The sequence below is a fragment of the Lissotriton vulgaris genome, chromosome 9 (genome assembly GCF_964263255.1).
Source record: "Lissotriton vulgaris chromosome 9, aLisVul1.2, whole genome shotgun sequence".
NCBI classification, from domain to species: domain Eukaryota; kingdom Metazoa; phylum Chordata; class Amphibia; order Caudata; family Salamandridae; genus Lissotriton; species Lissotriton vulgaris.
Window position 1 is genome coordinate 935,162,924 of NC_141697.1, and position 18,470 is coordinate 935,181,393.

Genomic DNA, 18,470 nt, shown 5'->3' on the forward strand with positions numbered 1-18,470 from the left:
ATTGATGACATCTTTATGATCTGGTCAGACTCAGAGACCTCTCTAAATCAATTTACTCACTGGCTTAATAACAATAGTGGAGGACTTAAGTACACCATGTCCACCAGCAAGGTTTCCCTTCCCTTTCTGGATATTGAAATAAAACATTCAGAAGGCAAATTGATTACATCTCTCCACCGTAAACTTACAGAAAGGAATACTCTATTGAACTATAAAAGTCATCATCCCCGTGCTCTTAGAGATTCCTTACCCTACTCACAGTTCCTCCGCATACGGAGGAATTGCTACTACAAACAAGACTATTTTGCGGAAGCAAAAACATTGAGTCAAAAATTGAGACATAGAGGCTATCCACGTAAACTGGTACGTCGGGCATTGAAAAGAGCATGGTATTGTCCAAGAGACACCTTACTAGAGCCTCACCCTAAGACTGCTCATGAGAAAATTACTTGTGTGACTACATTCTCCCCCGCATCTAATGCTATAAAAAAAGAGTGTCTTAAAGCACTGGCCAGTTCTAAATGCTGGCATTCTTAACTTGGACCGACCTATGTTTGCGTTCAAAAGAGCCAAAAACATAAAAGACCATTTGGTGTGTGCTGCACTCCCTCAACCTGACACAAGAAATACTTTAAATGACATGTGGAATCTACCCCCTGTGAAAGGCCATGCAAAGTGTGGGCAATGTATTTCGTGTGACACAACTATAGAGGGTAAAATATTCACTTATGGTACAATCAAATATACGAGACATCACTTTACAAACTGCAATTCACAAAATGTGGTGTATGCAATTTTCTGTCCTTGCATGATGATATATATAGGACAGACCAGCCAGAAGATCAAGCTGCGTATGGGACAACATAGAAGTCGAATCCGATGCCAAACTGCCAATGCACCACTGGTGGAACATTTTAAAGATAAAGGGCACTCTGAAAACGACTTCACATGGACCGTAATTACACAAGTCAAGGCTCCCCCAAGAGGAGCAGACATTTCGCAAATTCTAAATAAGGAGGAGCTGCATTGGATCCTGAGGACAGACAGTATACAAAAGGGACTCAACAGAGTTGAGGACTGGACCTCTCTACTCTAACTGAGCCAATAATATTGCCAATATGTTGCTGCTAAAAAATGTCTAATAGTTATGACTTGAGAAGGTCACCGAGCACATTCACTTCACGTTGGTCACTCCATGTTTCACCACTTTAAGAAGGACGCCTAATCACTACCCCTCCGTACCCTCATCACCGTTTTTAACCTTGTTCACTAAGGACGGTTTTCATGATACTCCAACTAATGATTCCCACCCGTGTAGAACTATTGTTTATTGATTTTTTACCAGTAACATGTTCAGCCCTTAGAACAATGACCACTCTAAGATGGCCGCCTAATCCACAGAACCGCCAGGCACAGTCCCTTCCTTTATTTTCACACGTCGCCGATTTTAACAGTGTCCAGTAAGGGCGCCTTTTCTGATAACAATGATTATGTCAGTTCCAAATATTAATGTCCATCTACGTAAAACTAGCGTACACTGAGTATATACAGGAACTCTGTTCAGCCCTCCGTGTACAAATGACCACCTTAAGATGGCCGCCAAACCCACAGTACCGCTCAGGAACAGTCCTCTCACTGTTTCTAGTCCAATCCCCTTTTCATAATCACGCATTACCGCCAGCATGCACGAAGCGATCCCCGCCAGAACCCAGCTGTCCGGCTATCAGGCAATGTCAAAACTGTAAGTAACGCCTGAGCCTCGCGCTTTCCCTAACCCTCCAGCGAATAAGGTAACCCCCTAACCGTTGCATTACTTCTGCTCCCATAGATAACCCTACCATGGAATGCAGAACCGCCGAGAACGCGAGCACGACTCCGTTTTTTTAAATAACCCTATCATGGATCTTTGACCCGCTGAGAACGCGAGCATTACTCACAGTAAGTTCCTGGCAGAATCATGCCCATTCCTGACCTGGCCCATTTAACTTAGGCTTAATATAGCAATTTCTCCCCAAAGTTACAAACGGTGATGCGCTGTGATTATTCCTTCACATCCATGGGCATTGTAATACCTCTTCTCCCCCTGTGAAACTCCCAATAAGAACGCGAGCATGGCTACATTACCTTAAGTAAGTTTCACCATGTCCTATGATCTTCCCACTCCTGTCCATATTCCATAGGCTAATTTTAAATTTTGTCTTCATAGCTCCCAATGGTTAAGGCGTTGCAATTAATTCTCCACACGCTTGGACAGTCTGATAAATAAATCCCCCAGAATGCTATTATGCAAAGTTAAGGTAATTCTGAACACACTATGCCCGGTCTCGTTTTTAATCACAAGCACTTTCACTGCGCCGTTCCGCATGAAATAAGAATACTCACCTCGAACCGCCGCTGCTGCGGTTTATTACTACACTGAGCAAGCATATGGCTAAACGCCCCGCAGATCATCTTACTCTACCTTGGCACGTTTCATCAAGTAGCTGATAAATTAAACACATGGCGCAAGTGTAAAATCCCCCTCTTTTGCGACATGACCACTAATCGATGTTTATTAAGTTAGACCGCAAGCATGCTTTTATTGAACTACTTTCCGCATATAATATGTCTTGCAACTGCATGTGCATAACCAAATCCTCTTCACAACGAAGTCCTACCGGAATTAGTCACTAATTCGTCACAGAGTGGTCACAAGCATGTGTCAACATGTCACACAATCTGTGTAAAGGATTTCACCACTTCACCACAGCACCAAGTAGCTAGCTGACAGCTTAAGTATGATGTAATTTTACCTAGTCAAGTTCTAATAATTATTTTTTTACTTTTTTTGTTTTTGTTTCTCCCCAAATTTCTTATGTATTGTTTAAATGTTGTTGTAACATTATGTAAATTGCCATAGGGGTATTGAACTTGTAAAACCTCTCAAGACAAACTTGACACAAAAGTTTTTGTCCTGATGATGATGCATGTATCTGGTAATTGCATCGAAACGTCGTCGACCTTATTGCACCATATGTTTTATTTCAATTCACATATTGCGTTAAACAATGGGTTGCTATGGTTTAACTCCAGTCTGTAAAATTGATTATTAGCACAGACCGCCTTTGTGCGCTTTTACGTAATTGGTTTGTCATATGTCTTGTCTTGTCCTTTGTGGGTCACAGGTTGTGCCCACTTTTGTATAAATGTTATACTGACACAATTAACCTTATATCTGAAAATAAAAAAAACTCTGTCCGGCTGGACAGTAGTCATATATACTATTTAGTATATGTCTATCATTTAGTTGATTTCTGAATACTAGGGTCCTCTGTTCCGTAAAATATACTACTGCCCAAGGACCCAAGTGGCATTCCTTTTGGGTTTCCCTTGTCTTTTGAAAATAAAGATCATACTAACAGCAGACGCATCTCTCACAGGTTGACATGGCCATCTACAGAATCTTTAACAAAAAATGGTTCTGTCGGGTAAGGCAGATTATTTAAAGGATGCTTATAAATGCAAACAAACACAAACGGCTCTCTGATACACAACGTAAGATTGAGAAGTAAATGCTCAAAAAACAAGTCATAAGATCAAAGCGTTATAATATGTAAATTATAACAAGGTTTACTTTCATATATATCCGAATTACCTCATTCAAGGATAGATTTACAATACATGGCTAGACAGTCATAAACATTGTGCAAATGTGTGACTTTTTGTGAAGAAGTGTTCAATGAATGTGATAATATATACAGTGTAAGGGAATTAATATATATACATATATACAGGATTGATCTCAAATGGCCAGATGTTCATTTTCAACCAAGGATTCCTAAGATTTCTGTGCGGATCCTGGACCTATGAATGCGTTGACGTTTCGACCCTCATTCGCCCCTGTGGGTGGTAGCGGCGGGTCTTTCTCAAGACAAGAAAGGGATGACAGTTCAAGTGTTCGGACAGGGGACCCTCAGTCTGATTCTTTGTTGCGCAATGGCCTGTCGTATCTCAAGTTGTGGTTGAGACGTGCGTGATCGGAGGCTCACAGATCCTCTCAGGATCCGCATCCGAGTTCGGCAGCCGATAAATAAATAAACAAATGTCAGATCTTTACAAATTTGCAAAGGACATCTTGGCTGTCCTGATGTGCAAAAAAAGAAAGCCAATGGCTCTCACTTTAGTCTTTTCAAAAGCATTCTAAGAAAGTCTGCTGAAGTGAAACAATAACTGAAAATCATTACTTTCTGTAGATCCTTTATGTATCTGATAAATAATTAAATGGGATATTAAATGTGAGGAGAGAGAGTGTACTTTTCTGAAGTAAAATAGCCAATCAATCATTTGTAAAGCGCACTACATACCCGAGGGTCTCAAGGCGCTGGGGGTGGGGGCGCTACTGATCAAACAGCCAGGTCTTGAGTATCCTCCTGAAGGTCATCAGGTCTTGGGTCTGTGGTAGGCTCAGCGGGAGGGTGTTCCATGTCTTGGCGGCGAGGTGGGAGAAGGATCTCCCACCGGTGGTTGTTCTTCGGATGCGCGGGACTGTGGCGAGTGAGAGGTCGGCGGAGCGGAGCTGGCGGTTGTGGATGTAGAAGGAGAGCCATCTGTTGAGGTAGGCTGGGCCGGTCTTGTGGAGTGCCTTGTGTGCGTGGGTGAGGAGCTTGAAGGATATCCTCTTGTTCACGGGGAGGCAGTGCAGGTTTCTCAGGTGGGGGGTAATGTGGCCGTGGCGTAGTATGTCGAGGATCAGACGTGTCGAGGCGTTTTGGATGTGTTGTAGTCGTTTGATGAGCTTGGTCGGGGCTACAGCGTAGAGGGCATTTCTGTAGTTGAGTCTGCTGCTGATGAGGGCCTGGGTGACTGTCTTTCTTGTATCTGTCGGGATCCATCTGTAGATCTTGCGGAGCATGCGGAGGGTGTTGAAGCAGGAGGAGGAGACGTTGTTGACTTGCTTGGTCATTAACAGCGTTGAGTCGAGGATGGTTCCAAGGTTGCATGCGGGGTCGGTGGGTGTCGGGGCTGCCCCCAGTGCTGTCGGCCACCAGGAGTCGTCCCAGGCTGAAGGGCTGGAGCTGAGGATGAGGACCTCTATCTTGTCCGAGTTCAGCTTCAGACGGCTGGTCTTTATCCAGTCGGTGACGGCCTTCATTCCTTCGTGGAGGTTGGCTTTGGTGGTGATGGGGTCTGGGTCCTTGGTGAGGGAGAGGATCAGCTGAGTGTCGTCGGCGTAGGAGATTATGTTGTGGTCGTGCTGTCGGGCTACGTGTGCGAGCGGGCCATGTAAATGTTGAACAGCATTGGGCTGAGGGCGCATCCCTGGGGTACGTCTCAGATGATCTCGGAGGCTTTGGAACGGAATGGGGGAGGCAGATGCTCTGGGTTCTGCCGGAGAGGAAGGAGGTGATCCAATCCAGAGCAGCAGAGAGGTCTAGGAGGATGAGTGCTGCGGTCTCGCCTTTGTCCAGAAGGGTCCTGATGTCGTCGGTGGCGACGATGAGGGCAGTCTCCGTGCTGTGGTTGCTGCGGAACCCTGATTGGGAAGGGTTCAGGAATCTGTTTTCTTCGAGGTTAGCTGTCTGTTTACGGATTTCTCAATGAACTTGGCCGGGAAGGTGAGCAGAGAAATGGGCCTGAAGTTCTTGAGGTCTCTTGGGTCAGCCCTAGGTTTTTTGAGTAGGGCGTTGATCTCGGTGTGTTTCCAGATCTCTGGGAAGGTCGCGGTCTCAAGGGAGAGATTGATGGCGTAGCGCAGGTGGGGTGCGATGGAGCTGCTTGCTCTGTTGAAGATGTGGTGCGGAAATGGGTCTGCACTTGCAAATTTCAATGTAGCCAATTACTATGAGGTACAATGACGCGCCAAAAAGCCAATTGCTTGAAGAGAGAGATGTACACTCATCTAAAAGGGGCTGGCTTAAACAAGTCGAAGTTGAAGAAGGGTGAAGGAATGTCCACTCTCCATATATTGGTAACAATAGGACTTCCTATTACCAGCTGTGGGTCTCACTCACAAAAGTCTCCAGTAAAGAGGAATGGTTGTCAGTCAGCAATAAGTTCCTTGTTGTCTGTTTTTGGAATTTACTGCTTCATGGGTCGGTCATGCCCAAAACACATCTTAACCCCTTCCACGCTGATGACGAGCTGGGCTCGTCATGGCGTAGCCTCCTCGCACGCTGACGACGAGCCCAGCTTGTCACGTAACATGCGATTTAAAAAATCTCAGCGTGCGAGCGGGAATTCCGCTAGCGCGCATGAGGTTAAACATGAACCCTTGCCCTGAGAAAAGGTGTGCAGGTAACCTCTTTTAGAGACAAGGTAATTCAGCTACATCTGTTAAGAGGGAGTAACAAATATCTAAACAACAGCCTGCACAATGTTTTTGTTTCGGTATTATATAGTGTTTTTCATTTCAATTGTGAGTTCTCAAGCCTTTTGTTGAGAGTTGCAAAAGTGGCTACTTTGTATGTATTACTTCTATAATGCTGCACTGTAATTGCTCCATAGTTTCTTGGGTAAGTGTTTCTGTCTTATTCCTCTTTTGTGCAACTGTTTTGAGGCATTTGTTGCAGACTATTATGTTTTATTTCACTTTTAGAAAATGTGACATTTGATTCTTGTGGGAAGAGAGATGAGAGAACTCAGCGCAAGGCAAGGGTTGTTGGTGGTCTACCCGGAAACTCCCCCTGGACTGTTAGCCTTCGCAACAGGTAAGGGTTGAGCCAGTTCAACTTACAATAACTGCAGTTGACACAAGCTAAAATTGTCTTCTGCCAGAAACTATGAACTGCACCGGATAGAAGAACCATTGACAGCAGAGCACCTAGTGCTGTAAGATTAAAAAAAATGCAAGCATCCTTTTAACCTATGTTGTAGTGCCTAGATAGTAAGGTTGTCTTCTTTTTAAACCACTTTCACACTGTATTACTGTTTCCAGATGGGCCTGCCACTGCTGGGCTTCTCAGAGTTACCTGTATAAGATTAAGTGCAGAGCTCGAGCTTCCTGTTGCCTTCACTCAAGATGGTGGGAGTTCATTCTATGTCTTGTGTCCTACTAAGTGGCATATTGATCCTTTTCAGAACTCTTAATAGAATTGGGCTGAGACATTGTCTCGGTCATTGAAAGGGTGACGGTGAGTGAGTCTTTGATCACTAATGAGGATGTGAGTCAGAGTCTGATGATTCTATTGGGAGTTAGTGGTGATCCTTGACTTTTCCTTCGGATTTCATCCAAAAGACTCTGTCATTATTTGACTTCCTCCTTTTGATTGGGTGGAGGTAAGATCCTGACTCCAATGGATGGAAGTGAAATTTGCCAAACACCTTTTCTTTCTGTATCCACCTCTCTATATTTCGTTGTCCATGTTTCTCTTTCTTTTCTCCCTTCCACATGTTTTCCTATTACACGCTCTTTTCATTTTCTCCACTCTTTCTATCCTCTTCTGTTTTTAGGTCTTTCTACTCCTCTTTGGCTTGCTGAACCTTCTCCCTTTGTGCCTTGCCCTTTTTCTCAATCTTAGTGCCTCATACTCTTCCCCCAATACATCCTCCCTCTCCATCTCATTGTCTTTCTTACTCTACCCCAGCGGCTGCTCCTCCATTAAGGCGGAGGAACGTCCCCCCACTACATTTTGAGTTGTTGATAAAGGAAAAATAAAATGATTTCATTTTATTTTTGTGTTTGGCGGGGCTTGGCTGTGTCACAGCCAGCGAGGGGAGTCGTGGTGGGAATTTAAATGCGCATGACTTTTTGGCCAGCCGCCTTGGGCCGACAAAAAGTCATGCGCCCTTTGCATGTTCCCCACCAGGCTGTAATACACAGCCTGGTGTGGAACATGCCCAGGCTCCCACTGCCTTTCTGAGCACTGAACCACCCGCTCAGACAATCACATATCTGCACTGCAGCATTATGATTGGCTAGAGGAGGCTGGTTGTGCTTCCTGCTTCAAGTAGGAACATAAGAGGACAACGCAAGACCAGGGTGCAGTGCCACAGGACGGTAAGTAATTTTTTTGGTTTATTTTAATATTCCCCACCCCCCCTTCCCCTACCCCACCTGTACTACTCTGTTGAAGCTCCCACTGCTCTAACCAACCCCCTATGGCTATCTCTCCATCTTTCTCTGATGCCGTGGCTCCATTACTTCCTCTCCCACTCTCTCTCCCTTGCTCACTGGCTCACTTGCTCATGGTGGCCCTCAGTGACTGTCTCCTTCATTAACTGTCTTCCTCGTTGACTGTCTCTTTGCCACCAAGCATCTTTTTCAAGCCCCTCTCACTATCTCTGTATTTCTCTTTGTCCTGATTGGTATCTCAATCTTGACATATCTCTTTTGACCCATTTCTCAGTTTCTCTTTCTTGATTGCTCTATCTCTTTTGCAATTTCTCTAGCTCTTGCCTTTTCTCAAACAACAGAGAGATCTCTTGATCTCTCTGCCTCCCTAAGGCCAGGAAAGGCTTTCTTTAATATTGAGAAGGATACTATGCTCTTTTGTGTGCCTGAATTCCTACCACTTATGAATCCCTGGAGAACATCCAAATTCAAATACTGTTTCTCTGATGCTATCCATCTTTTTAAACTAGACCCCTTTCTGTATTGAAGAAGAACATGTGACACAGGACCATGAGGTTAGTCAAAACAAAGTTAATCCTGAAATCTTCCAACCTCTTTTGCATGGTAATTGAGTCATTGCAATAGTGTTTTTCATCAGGAAACAAAGCAATGTGACCCAAAACCTGTGGAGAGCCAAATGTTATTGAAATAACACTTGCATATCTGATCTCTTTAATGGAAAATCAAATTGCAGACCGAGCAATTAAGCGTCTTTTCGTGAATTGGTTAAACTTGAAATCCTGTGTACAATTTTGATTTCACAGATTGAGTACCTCTTCCGAAACCCCTGTTACTTGTACTTTGTTAGAATGGCTTTGTATGTAGGGCATTTGGTGTAACCTCCTTGAAATTGGCATTTAAGACAGTTCATCTCAAAAATGAAGTTTAATTAAATCAAAGATTGTGTTTGTATGCTGCATATTTTGCTAGATGTAGAATCTGCCAGCTATTATTTGTCTACTTACTTCTAGCGAGGTGCTTTTTCACCCCTTCATACTACTTGGATATTTTCAACACCAGTTGACTAGGTCCTGGAGTGGTACTCTGGTTTAATTGAGACCTTATGTTCTAAACATTAATGCTGCAGCAATCTCTGCCACATTTTGCCAAACATGTGGATCTACCCCACATCACCTTCTCTCTCTTCCCCGCCTGTACCAGCTTCAGGGTTGACTGTCAACACATTTTCCAATCTGAGAGGAAAATTAATTTTTGGGGGCATCATTTTGACTACATCTTTATCTGCAAAATAAACAGTTAATAGTTTGAAGTAGAAATGTTCCTCTTTCTATAATTTCCCTCCTCTTGGACTGCTGGCATCTGTGATGCCATCTTGCAAACAAGAATACCAATTTTGTAGAGGTGGGTAAACAAAGGCCGTGCCATCCAGATTTTGCATTGCAATGAAGGTGGCCTTGCCACCGAGTGCTAATCACTGACCCATCTTGGGGAGTACTTCAAGTTCTAGATCTAATCCGCCATCCAGAAACAACACAATCATGTAAAAGTATTAAATAAAATAACAGTGATCAACCCTGTAGCCTTTCTTACTTCCATTACCTGTATGAGGTTCCTTGCTCTACCAATTTGATATCTGTGAAATATATTTTATATCCGGACTGATCTTTACAGCTCTTGCTGAACATTTGGATTGTGAAGTATCAACTGTTGAGCTTCTGTCTGCTTGATCACCCCCTTTAGGGAGCTTTTTGCCACTGGATTGAAGCTAGCCTGGCTCATGAGGGGTGTTATTCCGAAACCGGTCCCAGGATTCTTGTTCCCGGTACAGGGAAGACCTGTTTTGGCAATTCGGGCTGGACTGTTCCCATAAGGAACAGTGTCAAGACTTATTTTCATATTGCTGGGTCTGAACTGGGGTGGCGAAGTGAGCTAAAGTATGTTGATGGATTCAACCCAGATCTGTGACTGAGGATGAGTGTCTGAAAAGTTTCAATGCTCCGTTTATCATCTCCTTGTATTTGCTTTGTTCACCCTAAGTTGGCAGGGTATGTCAAGACGTGGGTCCCTTGCTCGCTTTGTCACTGGATTCCAGCTAGCCTGGCTGATGAGGGGTGTTATCCCGAAACCGGTCCCAGGATGCTTGAGACCTGGCTTGGCAGTTCAGACTGGACTGTTCCCTTAAGGAACAGGATCAAGCCTGATTTGCATATGGCTGTGGCTAAACTGGGGTGGCCAAATGAGCTAAAGAACGAGGATGGATTCAACCCAGATCTGAGTCTGGGGGGCGAGTGTCTGAAAAGTTTCCGCGGTCCATCCATCGTCTCCTTGTGTTTGCTTTTTGCTCTAACCATGGCTCTGAAATGGTCCAAAGTCCTGACCCACAACTTTATATTTGGGTACCAGCCAGAATTTAAGTGGTCTGAGCGCCTGCAGGAATGTCGTCCCACTTGAGGTTGCGATACAGTCTTAGCCATTGAATGTACAGTGTAGGAGTCATGGAGGGGAAATAGCAGCTACATCTAGCATGCATGACCAAACTCTCTGGTCTACCTTGTCTTCTTCAGGGATCAGAATGGAAACTTTGAGAAAGCAATGGGTCCTAGGAAGTTGACTCTCAAAGGGTCACACTAAAACCAGAATAGGCAAACTGCTGGTCCCACAAACTTGCCCCGCCCTTCTGAAGTGGATTCTGAAACTTACTCCATATATTGCATATTTGTTCTCTTAATTCAGCCTAACTTATCATGTAAGTTTTGTTTTGAATGCATATTATGTGAAATAGGCAAAGTGCAAGGCACAACACTGAGGTTTCCCACAGATTTGGTGTTCATAAAATTCTGATCAATGGTACTTAGAACTACTATTAACTTAGAGACAGGTGACCCAGCTAAATAATTCTACTCAAACAGACTGTACATTAGCCAATGTTGCTTTAACTGTTTCATATGATGTTTGAACCTCAAACCGTCAAACCATCTGCTAGTTAAACTCGCTGTGGTTTTGAGTAAGGTCATCCATGCATATTATCTTTGTATTTTATGTACATCTTTCACCTCTCTTAAAGTTTCTCTGATATGGCTTGATGTCCTTATATGTATTTGCTTTGTCTTCCTTGTAGGAATGGAGAGCACTTCTGTGGTGGTTCCCTAGTCCAGGAAAATTGGGTCATCAGCACTCGACAGTGTTTCTCCTCTTGGTAAAGTTGCTGCATATTACAAAGGCTTAGGATCTTTATTTTGATTGGACTGCTTTGCTGATAAATCTCAAGAGGTCCCTTAGAATACAAAATTATATCCTTACTGGGTAGAGCAATTTTATTTTTGAATCGTGAATAATCAGATAATTGGCCGTCATGTGCCTTTGAATTTTAAAATCTTAGAACACAAGGCGACACTGGGTGTAGGCTAGATGGAAAAATGCCAGGAACTAGATATGGGCAAGAGAGGCACACATGCATTACAAGCAGGGAGATCTGAAGGTATATGAAATGCTTTTGTGCAGCTTGATCATAAACGGGTCAGCATCACACATGCACCTATTTCTAACTTACAAAAAATATTCTTAAGCCTATGAAAGGATGCTACCATCTGCATCTATACTTTTGTATATCTGTGTTAAGTGCGTCATAGTTAATAAAGAGGACTTGTGACCTTCAAAATCTATAAATAAATTATGCACCTCAAGCTAAGGGCCATGAAAAAAGATGGAAACATTGGAATAATGTCTCCCTCTCCCCTGTTTTGATAGCCTTAGGCATCAGCACCAAATATTACAGGGACAGTGGGACACATGCACCACAGACAGGATGCATCACAGGCATGAACAAAAGCCGGCTACTGTGACTGCCAATACAAACAGGCATCAAAGCGAGGAGCAACAGTAGTCAGAACACCCTGAGAGTACCACACAGCCAAATGCATTACTATAAATCAGGTGCACGAAAAGCATAAGGCAATGTGGGGCAGTAGTAAATAAGCAACAGCACAACGGCATCAAACGCAGGGGAACAGCCATACTTGGAAATCAAGCAGAAATAGTCGCAAGCAGCCGTTAATGCAGGGACTGCAATTGGTGGGGCAGCGCCAGCCTATTTCACAACGGGGCAAGCACTAGCTAGTGGTAAGTTTACACATTATAGACTCCCATCAGCAAGAACAGGAACAGCATACAGACCTGAGCTGCATGACAGGCAGCGGGGGTTCTCTGGACACTACTTGGCTATTTACTGGGCAAAATTAAACTACATGTTGAACCCTTTGTTTCCAAGGTAATAATGTGCATTGTCGTATTTCTGAGCCAAGGGTAGAGGTTTCTAAAGTGGAGGTGCTACTGGATCTTCATGTACCTACTTGTGTTTTAAATGAGGCATGGGTTTCCATGCCCCACCAAAGCTTTCCTCCCCTGCATTGTCATTCCACACTCTCTCTCCCTGGGGGGCAGCCAGGTCAGGGCATATGTCCCAGAAGCTAAACTGCTGTCTGCACCACCCCTCTCCAGCACACGGTGCAGTAACAGGTGGCTGCAGAGCCTGTGCAGCCATTTGTTGACTCCATGGCTGCCTTTCTCGTAGCAGCTGCCATCAAGAGCTGCATGCACCCCTGACCATTTCAGCCTCTCCCAGATAGAGACCCCCTGTCTGAGCGAGCATATAAGAGGGCCATATTGGAGACAGACATGTTCTTGCTTTGCCCTTAAATAGTAAATAGCTGTATTGGATCAAAATTACTTTTGTAATATGTAATTCAGCATGGATTTATCTATGCCTACACATAGGTTAGTGTTAGCCGATTCACGAGCTTCATATCAGATATATTGAAAGACTAGCAGAGCTTGATTATAGGCAAGTGGTATGTCAGACAAGGATCTTGAATTATAAATAGAATTATCTAGAACTCTTAAATCACTTGTTCCACAACAGTAAAAACCAGAGAAGCAAGACACAAGATGAATCTGGTTCTGTCTGTTTAAGAAGGGAAGCCCACACCTAGCTGCATATGCTTTGTGGTGCTCTTGCAAGAATGATGCTATTCTGGCAAATTCTATTATTTAGCATTCATAGCGGTGTCATATGTATGCTGCTGTCACCTGTTTCAAAGGTGCAATACTAGTATGCTTGCTATCTTTTTAAAGTTACGAGGGATGAGATACCTACATGTTGAGCATTTTGTTTGCTTGTAACAAGGGACAGTAAGTGGTTCAGATGTGGGTGAGTGGAGAAACCGGTTTTAGGTGTAGTTTTGCACTGTTACCTATATATAGTCTAGTCCTTAGATACAGAGAGATGAGGCCCAAGGTTTATAGTTTTCCAAACTTTAGTTCCATTGCAAACCTGTTTCCATTATTTAAGATCGACTTTCATCGAAACTGCATGTTCGAGGCATGTGTGCTGTAGATACACATGCTTTGCATACTCCTGCCATCTAGTGTTGGATCAGGATGTTTGCAAGTTGTTTTTTTTTCGAAGAAGTCTTTCCTAGTCACGAGGGAAGATAGTGATAGTGCGCATGGTCATCGACTCCATAGTTAGATTGTATTGTTGAGCTCCGGTTTAAAACCATTTCTTCGGTTTCCCCTTGACGCGCAATCCTCTCGACCCTCGAAAGTATTGTATTGAATGCGTTTCCCACTTCTCCGCATATCGTTTCGGTCAACGGAATATACTTTTCAATCAGCTTCGTGGATGGCCCTCGGGCCTAACTGCATCGATTCAGCTCTCCATCAATGGAACAGACACTGTTCAAATTCTGCCCTCAGTGCCATGCAAAGTGTTCACACACTGATTCACACAAGGTGTGTTGCTTGTGCTTGTCTCCGGAGCACAGGAAGAAGACTTGAGATGCTTGCAGATCGTTTCGATCGAACAAAAGTCTTTGCGATGGTTGGGCTCGATGTCGAGAGATGCAGCGTCAAAGCATCGAAGACACGCCGGACATCTTCATTGAAGACTCCGGTCAAGAAGCGGCAGTGGAGGAAGAAGAATCTCCATGCAAGACTCTGATTCGGAGCTAGAGATAGACCTCGATGCAGAAGAACTGCCGCAGGAACAGGGTGACGTGAATATGGAAGACCCCTTGCCCCTCCAAAACACTGACAAAAAGCACAAGACTTCGGCACTACCACCTCTGCCTCCTGGCCAAGGTCGGCACAGAGAAGATGTTTTCAGCCTCCCGCCTTCGAAACAGCCAGTCAAGCCTTCCGGCTCAGTACCGAGTTGGCAAAAATCAGAGTCAGAACCAAAACCCTCCAGTTCCAAACACAAATCCATCTCGGAGCAGAAAATCTCCATGCCGAAAGTCAAGCAGCCTTCGGAGCCGAAATCTTCAGTACCGTAAGTCCAGCCCACACCAGCATAAAAAACGCTGGCGCCGAAACAGAAAGATGTCCCTTCGGATCCGAATGTAGACATTGTTCCACCGAAAACAGATCTGAAAACAAAAGAGACTGTATATTAACCCTGAAACTGGTCATATTCATACCAAAGTACCTCAGAAAAACAAGCTTCCTGAAGACAATACTCATTACAAGATCCCTTTAAAGAGGAAGTCAGATGCTACCAGTCCTTTTCATCCACCACCATCATCCCCTCCACCACCTCCTTCTCCACCTTCAAATCCTTTGCAAATCACACCTCAGGATTCTCCACAAACTCACCATGATGACGATGATATTGACGATAGGGGTACACATTTACCAGTAGAAACATGGAGAGATTACACAATTGATCCTCCAGCAGATAATGATCCAGACCTTTACCCAGCCAAGCCATCTCTTCCAGATGACAATGTTTCCTTTCCGGAACTCGTTGCCAGGGTTGCACAATATCATGGGGTGGCACTGCAGAAAGAATCATTAGAGAATGAATTTTTTGTTTGAAACTTTTGGATCCACACATAGGTCGTTTCAAATACTTCCTATGCTTAAGAGCATGATGAGGCACGCTGATTAAACGTTTAAAGACCCCGTGCGGGCACGCATCTTGACTCCTAGAGTTGACAAGAAATATAAGGACTCCCCAACTGACCAGGTATTTAGAAAAAGCCAGTTGCCTCTAGATTCTTTGGTAGTGTCCAATATTCGTAAGCGGGCGAATTCCCAAACATCGGGAAAGACTACTTCACCAGATAGAGTCTCAGTTAATAGATGCTTCTGGCAAGCGCATAGCTGCTCAAGCTAATCACTGGCGCATTGCAAATACACAGGGCCTGTTAGCCAGGTATGACAGGGCACACTGGGATGAGATGGAGCAATTACTTCAATGTTCGAGGCATGTGGGCTGCTGAATTCATATCTGTGCATAGTCCGCCACCTAGTGTTGGGTCCGGATGATTGCACATTGTTGTCCTGGAAGAGTCTTCGAAGTATCACGAGATAGGTGGCTCCTCCCCTGGACTACAGTGCGCATGGGCATCGCCTCCATCCCCAGATTGTTTTTTTCCGCCATAGGGTTCGGATGTGTTTTCGGTTCCCTCCTTCGGAACCGATAGTTGTTCGATTTTACTTGAGACCAAAAGGTCTTTAGGCTGGGCGTCGGTATAGTTGCGTTCGGGTTTTCTTACTGACTCTCAGCTCCAATCTCCTACTACCCTTCCACGTGCTTCGACGCGGACGGGCCTACACTAACTCATTTGCGATGGAGCGGACTCCATTCAAGAAGTGTCCGCTATGTCACTCGAAATACTCGCACCTCGACGTGCACCCTGTGTGCAACACATGCTTGTCGCCGGATCACCGTGAAGACACCTGCATGGCTTGTTCAAAGTTTAGGAGTAAGAAAACTTTGAAGATTCGCCGGGCTAATCGACTCCAGGCACAGTTGTCGGCTTCGGCACCCACACCTGATGTCGTCTTTCGGGAGTCGATTGAGGAGGAAGCCGGCGTGCAAGAGTCGGACTCTGGCCCCGCGTCCGAAGAAGAGGCCTACGACGCGGACGAGGAGGCCGGCGACGAAGTCTCCGGTGAGGTAGGGGACGACGAACTGATTTGTGCCGCCATGGGAGATAGCTCAGAGGAAGAGCATCCCCAAACGGACTCCGGGGTTTCCCCCCGTCATACGGCCCAGGTCGAGGGATCGCCTTCGGGCCTTACCCGAGATCTTACTACAAGTCCTACGTCCCCGCCCCCGGGCCCGGTCACGGACATTTCTGGCAAGAAACCGAAAGTGAAGCCAACCGGTCACGCACCCTCGGATGCGAAACCGAAACCGAAACTGGCGTTGGTAAAGAAGGTTCTGGAGGCGTCAACTTCCACGAAACCCAAAATGGCCGACTCGAAGAGCCACGCCAAGATGGCCGACCACAAAAGCCGCGCCAAAATGGCCGACCCGAAGTCCTCGGGGTCGGCGCCGAAGGTGAAGACTTCCGACGCGGCTGTGTCGGCACCGAGAGGGGTCGTGGACCCGAAGACGCTTCGAAGAAGCGTCACGCCGACGGTGCGACGGGCCAAGAGGCGTCGGCACCGAAGAAGAGGCCTGCAGACGAACGGGCTCTCGGAGACGAAGAGACGCTCGAGACAGTCCAGCCCTCGGCATCCCTTACTAAGAAGGTGGGAGAATCCTTGAAGCGGATCCAACAGTCCACTGTGGTTCCCAGCCAGGACGCTGGCGTGCCAAGGCCCACGCCGAAGCCTGCCAAGGGACAAACGCCCATCCGTTTTACCCTTCCTCCCAAGTCGGCGCCGAAGGCCTTCGCGCCTAAGCAGAGCGGGCATTCTCAACAAGCATTGACGCCGAAAGCTGCCTTGGTGGTATCGAAGCTTCGGCTCCAACCGCTCGCGGTGGAGGAACGTCGAGAGGTGACAATCGACGCCAACACCGGAAAATTGTCGCTCCTCAAGAGAAAGATTACCTCGGAGCCGCCATTGGAACCCTTTCGGATTCCATTAAAGAACAAAAAGTACTCTGCGGACTCTTCGGCTCTGATGGAACCTCTGTCCCCACAAGCCATGGAACGCTCGCCGGCCCATTCCCCAGTGCCTGAGGTGGAGGAGGAATACGATGAGTACACATATCCTGCGTACTCGGATCAGGACGAGGAGCAAGTGCCCTGGACAGCAGGAGGCGACACGGACGACCTGCAGTCGGGTCAGGACACTCAACTTTTCGCCACTAAGACGTCCCCGACGGGGGACTCGGCGGCGTTTAATGCATTAATAGAAAGAGCTGCAGCGAACCATGACGTCGAACTGCACTCAGACCCGGTGGATGCGGACTTCTTGGTCGACACCTTCTCGGTAGCCGAAAAGCAAGTCAAGACGCTACCTATGCTCCAAGGGGTGCTGAAGCATGCACAGGAGGTATTTAAGGAGCCCACCCGGGCGCGGGTGGTCAATCCTCGCATCGACAGGAAGTATAAGGCGGCGCCCACGGATCCCACGTATATTAAGGGACATTTGCCATTGGACTCCCTGGTGGTGTCCAACGCTCGAAAGAGGGCGAATTCGCAGACCACTGGTGATGCTCCTCCCCCAGACAAAGAGTCAAAGATCTTTGAGGCATCGGGCAAACGCATTGCTGCACAGGCAGCAAACATTTGGAGGATCTCTAACACCCAAGCCCTGCTTGCACGTTATGATAGGGCCCATTACGACACATTAGAGGCCATCCTACAACACTTGCCTGACCAATACAAGGAGGCGGGGGAGATGCTCATTCAGGAGGGTAAACTCATTACTAATGCATCCATCAAATGTGCCCTAGATGTAGCAGACACTGCCTCCAGGGCTATCAATACAAGCGTGTTACTCAGACGCCATGCCTGGCTTCGAATTTCTGGGTTCAAGCCCGACATACAAACCACATTACTGGGTCAGACGGTGAATCCTGACCATCTGTTCGGCCCTGAAGTAGATGCCTCCCTAGAAAAGATGAAAAAAGATACCGAAACTGCCAAGTCTATGGGGGCTTTACAAAGCCAGCAGTTTCGGGGTGGTTCTTTTCGCCGCTCCAATTCAAGAGGCACCTCAAGAGGCCAGGCACCCCAAACCACGCAATACTACAAGGGTAACACCCAGTCCTCGTATAACAACAACAAGGGCAGGGGTGGCTACAGAGGCAATAATATCAAGGGCAGGGGACGTGGAAACAATGCCTCCAGGTCCACCGCCTCCAACAAGCAGTGACGTCTTGTCACTTCCCCCCGATCACACAACACCTGTCGGGGGGAGACTACAGCAGTTCCTGCCGGCGTGGAGGTCCATCACCACGGACAGGTGGGTGAGGTCTCTTATTCAGTGCGGGTACTGTCTAGAACTTACGTCCATTCCACCGGACATACCGCCAAGAGGCCGTGCTATGTCCGACGAGCACTTGACCTTGTTGCAGCAAGAAGTACTAATCATGCTGCAAAAAGGGGCGATAGAGCTCGTTCCATTGCAAGAACAGGGAACAGGGGTTTACTCCCTGTATTTTCTCATTCCCAAAAAG

General features: G+C 46.1%; 1 protein-coding gene across 3 annotated transcripts in view; it reads left to right on the forward strand.

The window, feature by feature from the left end:
- The window catches only part of MST1 (macrophage stimulating 1), a 506,796-nt gene that overhangs the window by 380,979 nt on the left and 107,347 nt on the right, over positions 1 to 18,470 (forward strand). For all 3 annotated transcript variants that reach the window (XM_086938776.1, XM_086938778.1, XM_086938777.1), the window contains exons 14-15: positions 6,575 to 6,686; positions 11,169 to 11,246. In XM_086938776.1, coding sequence (XP_086794902.1) covers positions 6,575 to 6,686; positions 11,169 to 11,246 — 190 coding nt within the window. The remainder of the gene's footprint in view (positions 1 to 6,574; positions 6,687 to 11,168; positions 11,247 to 18,470) is intronic.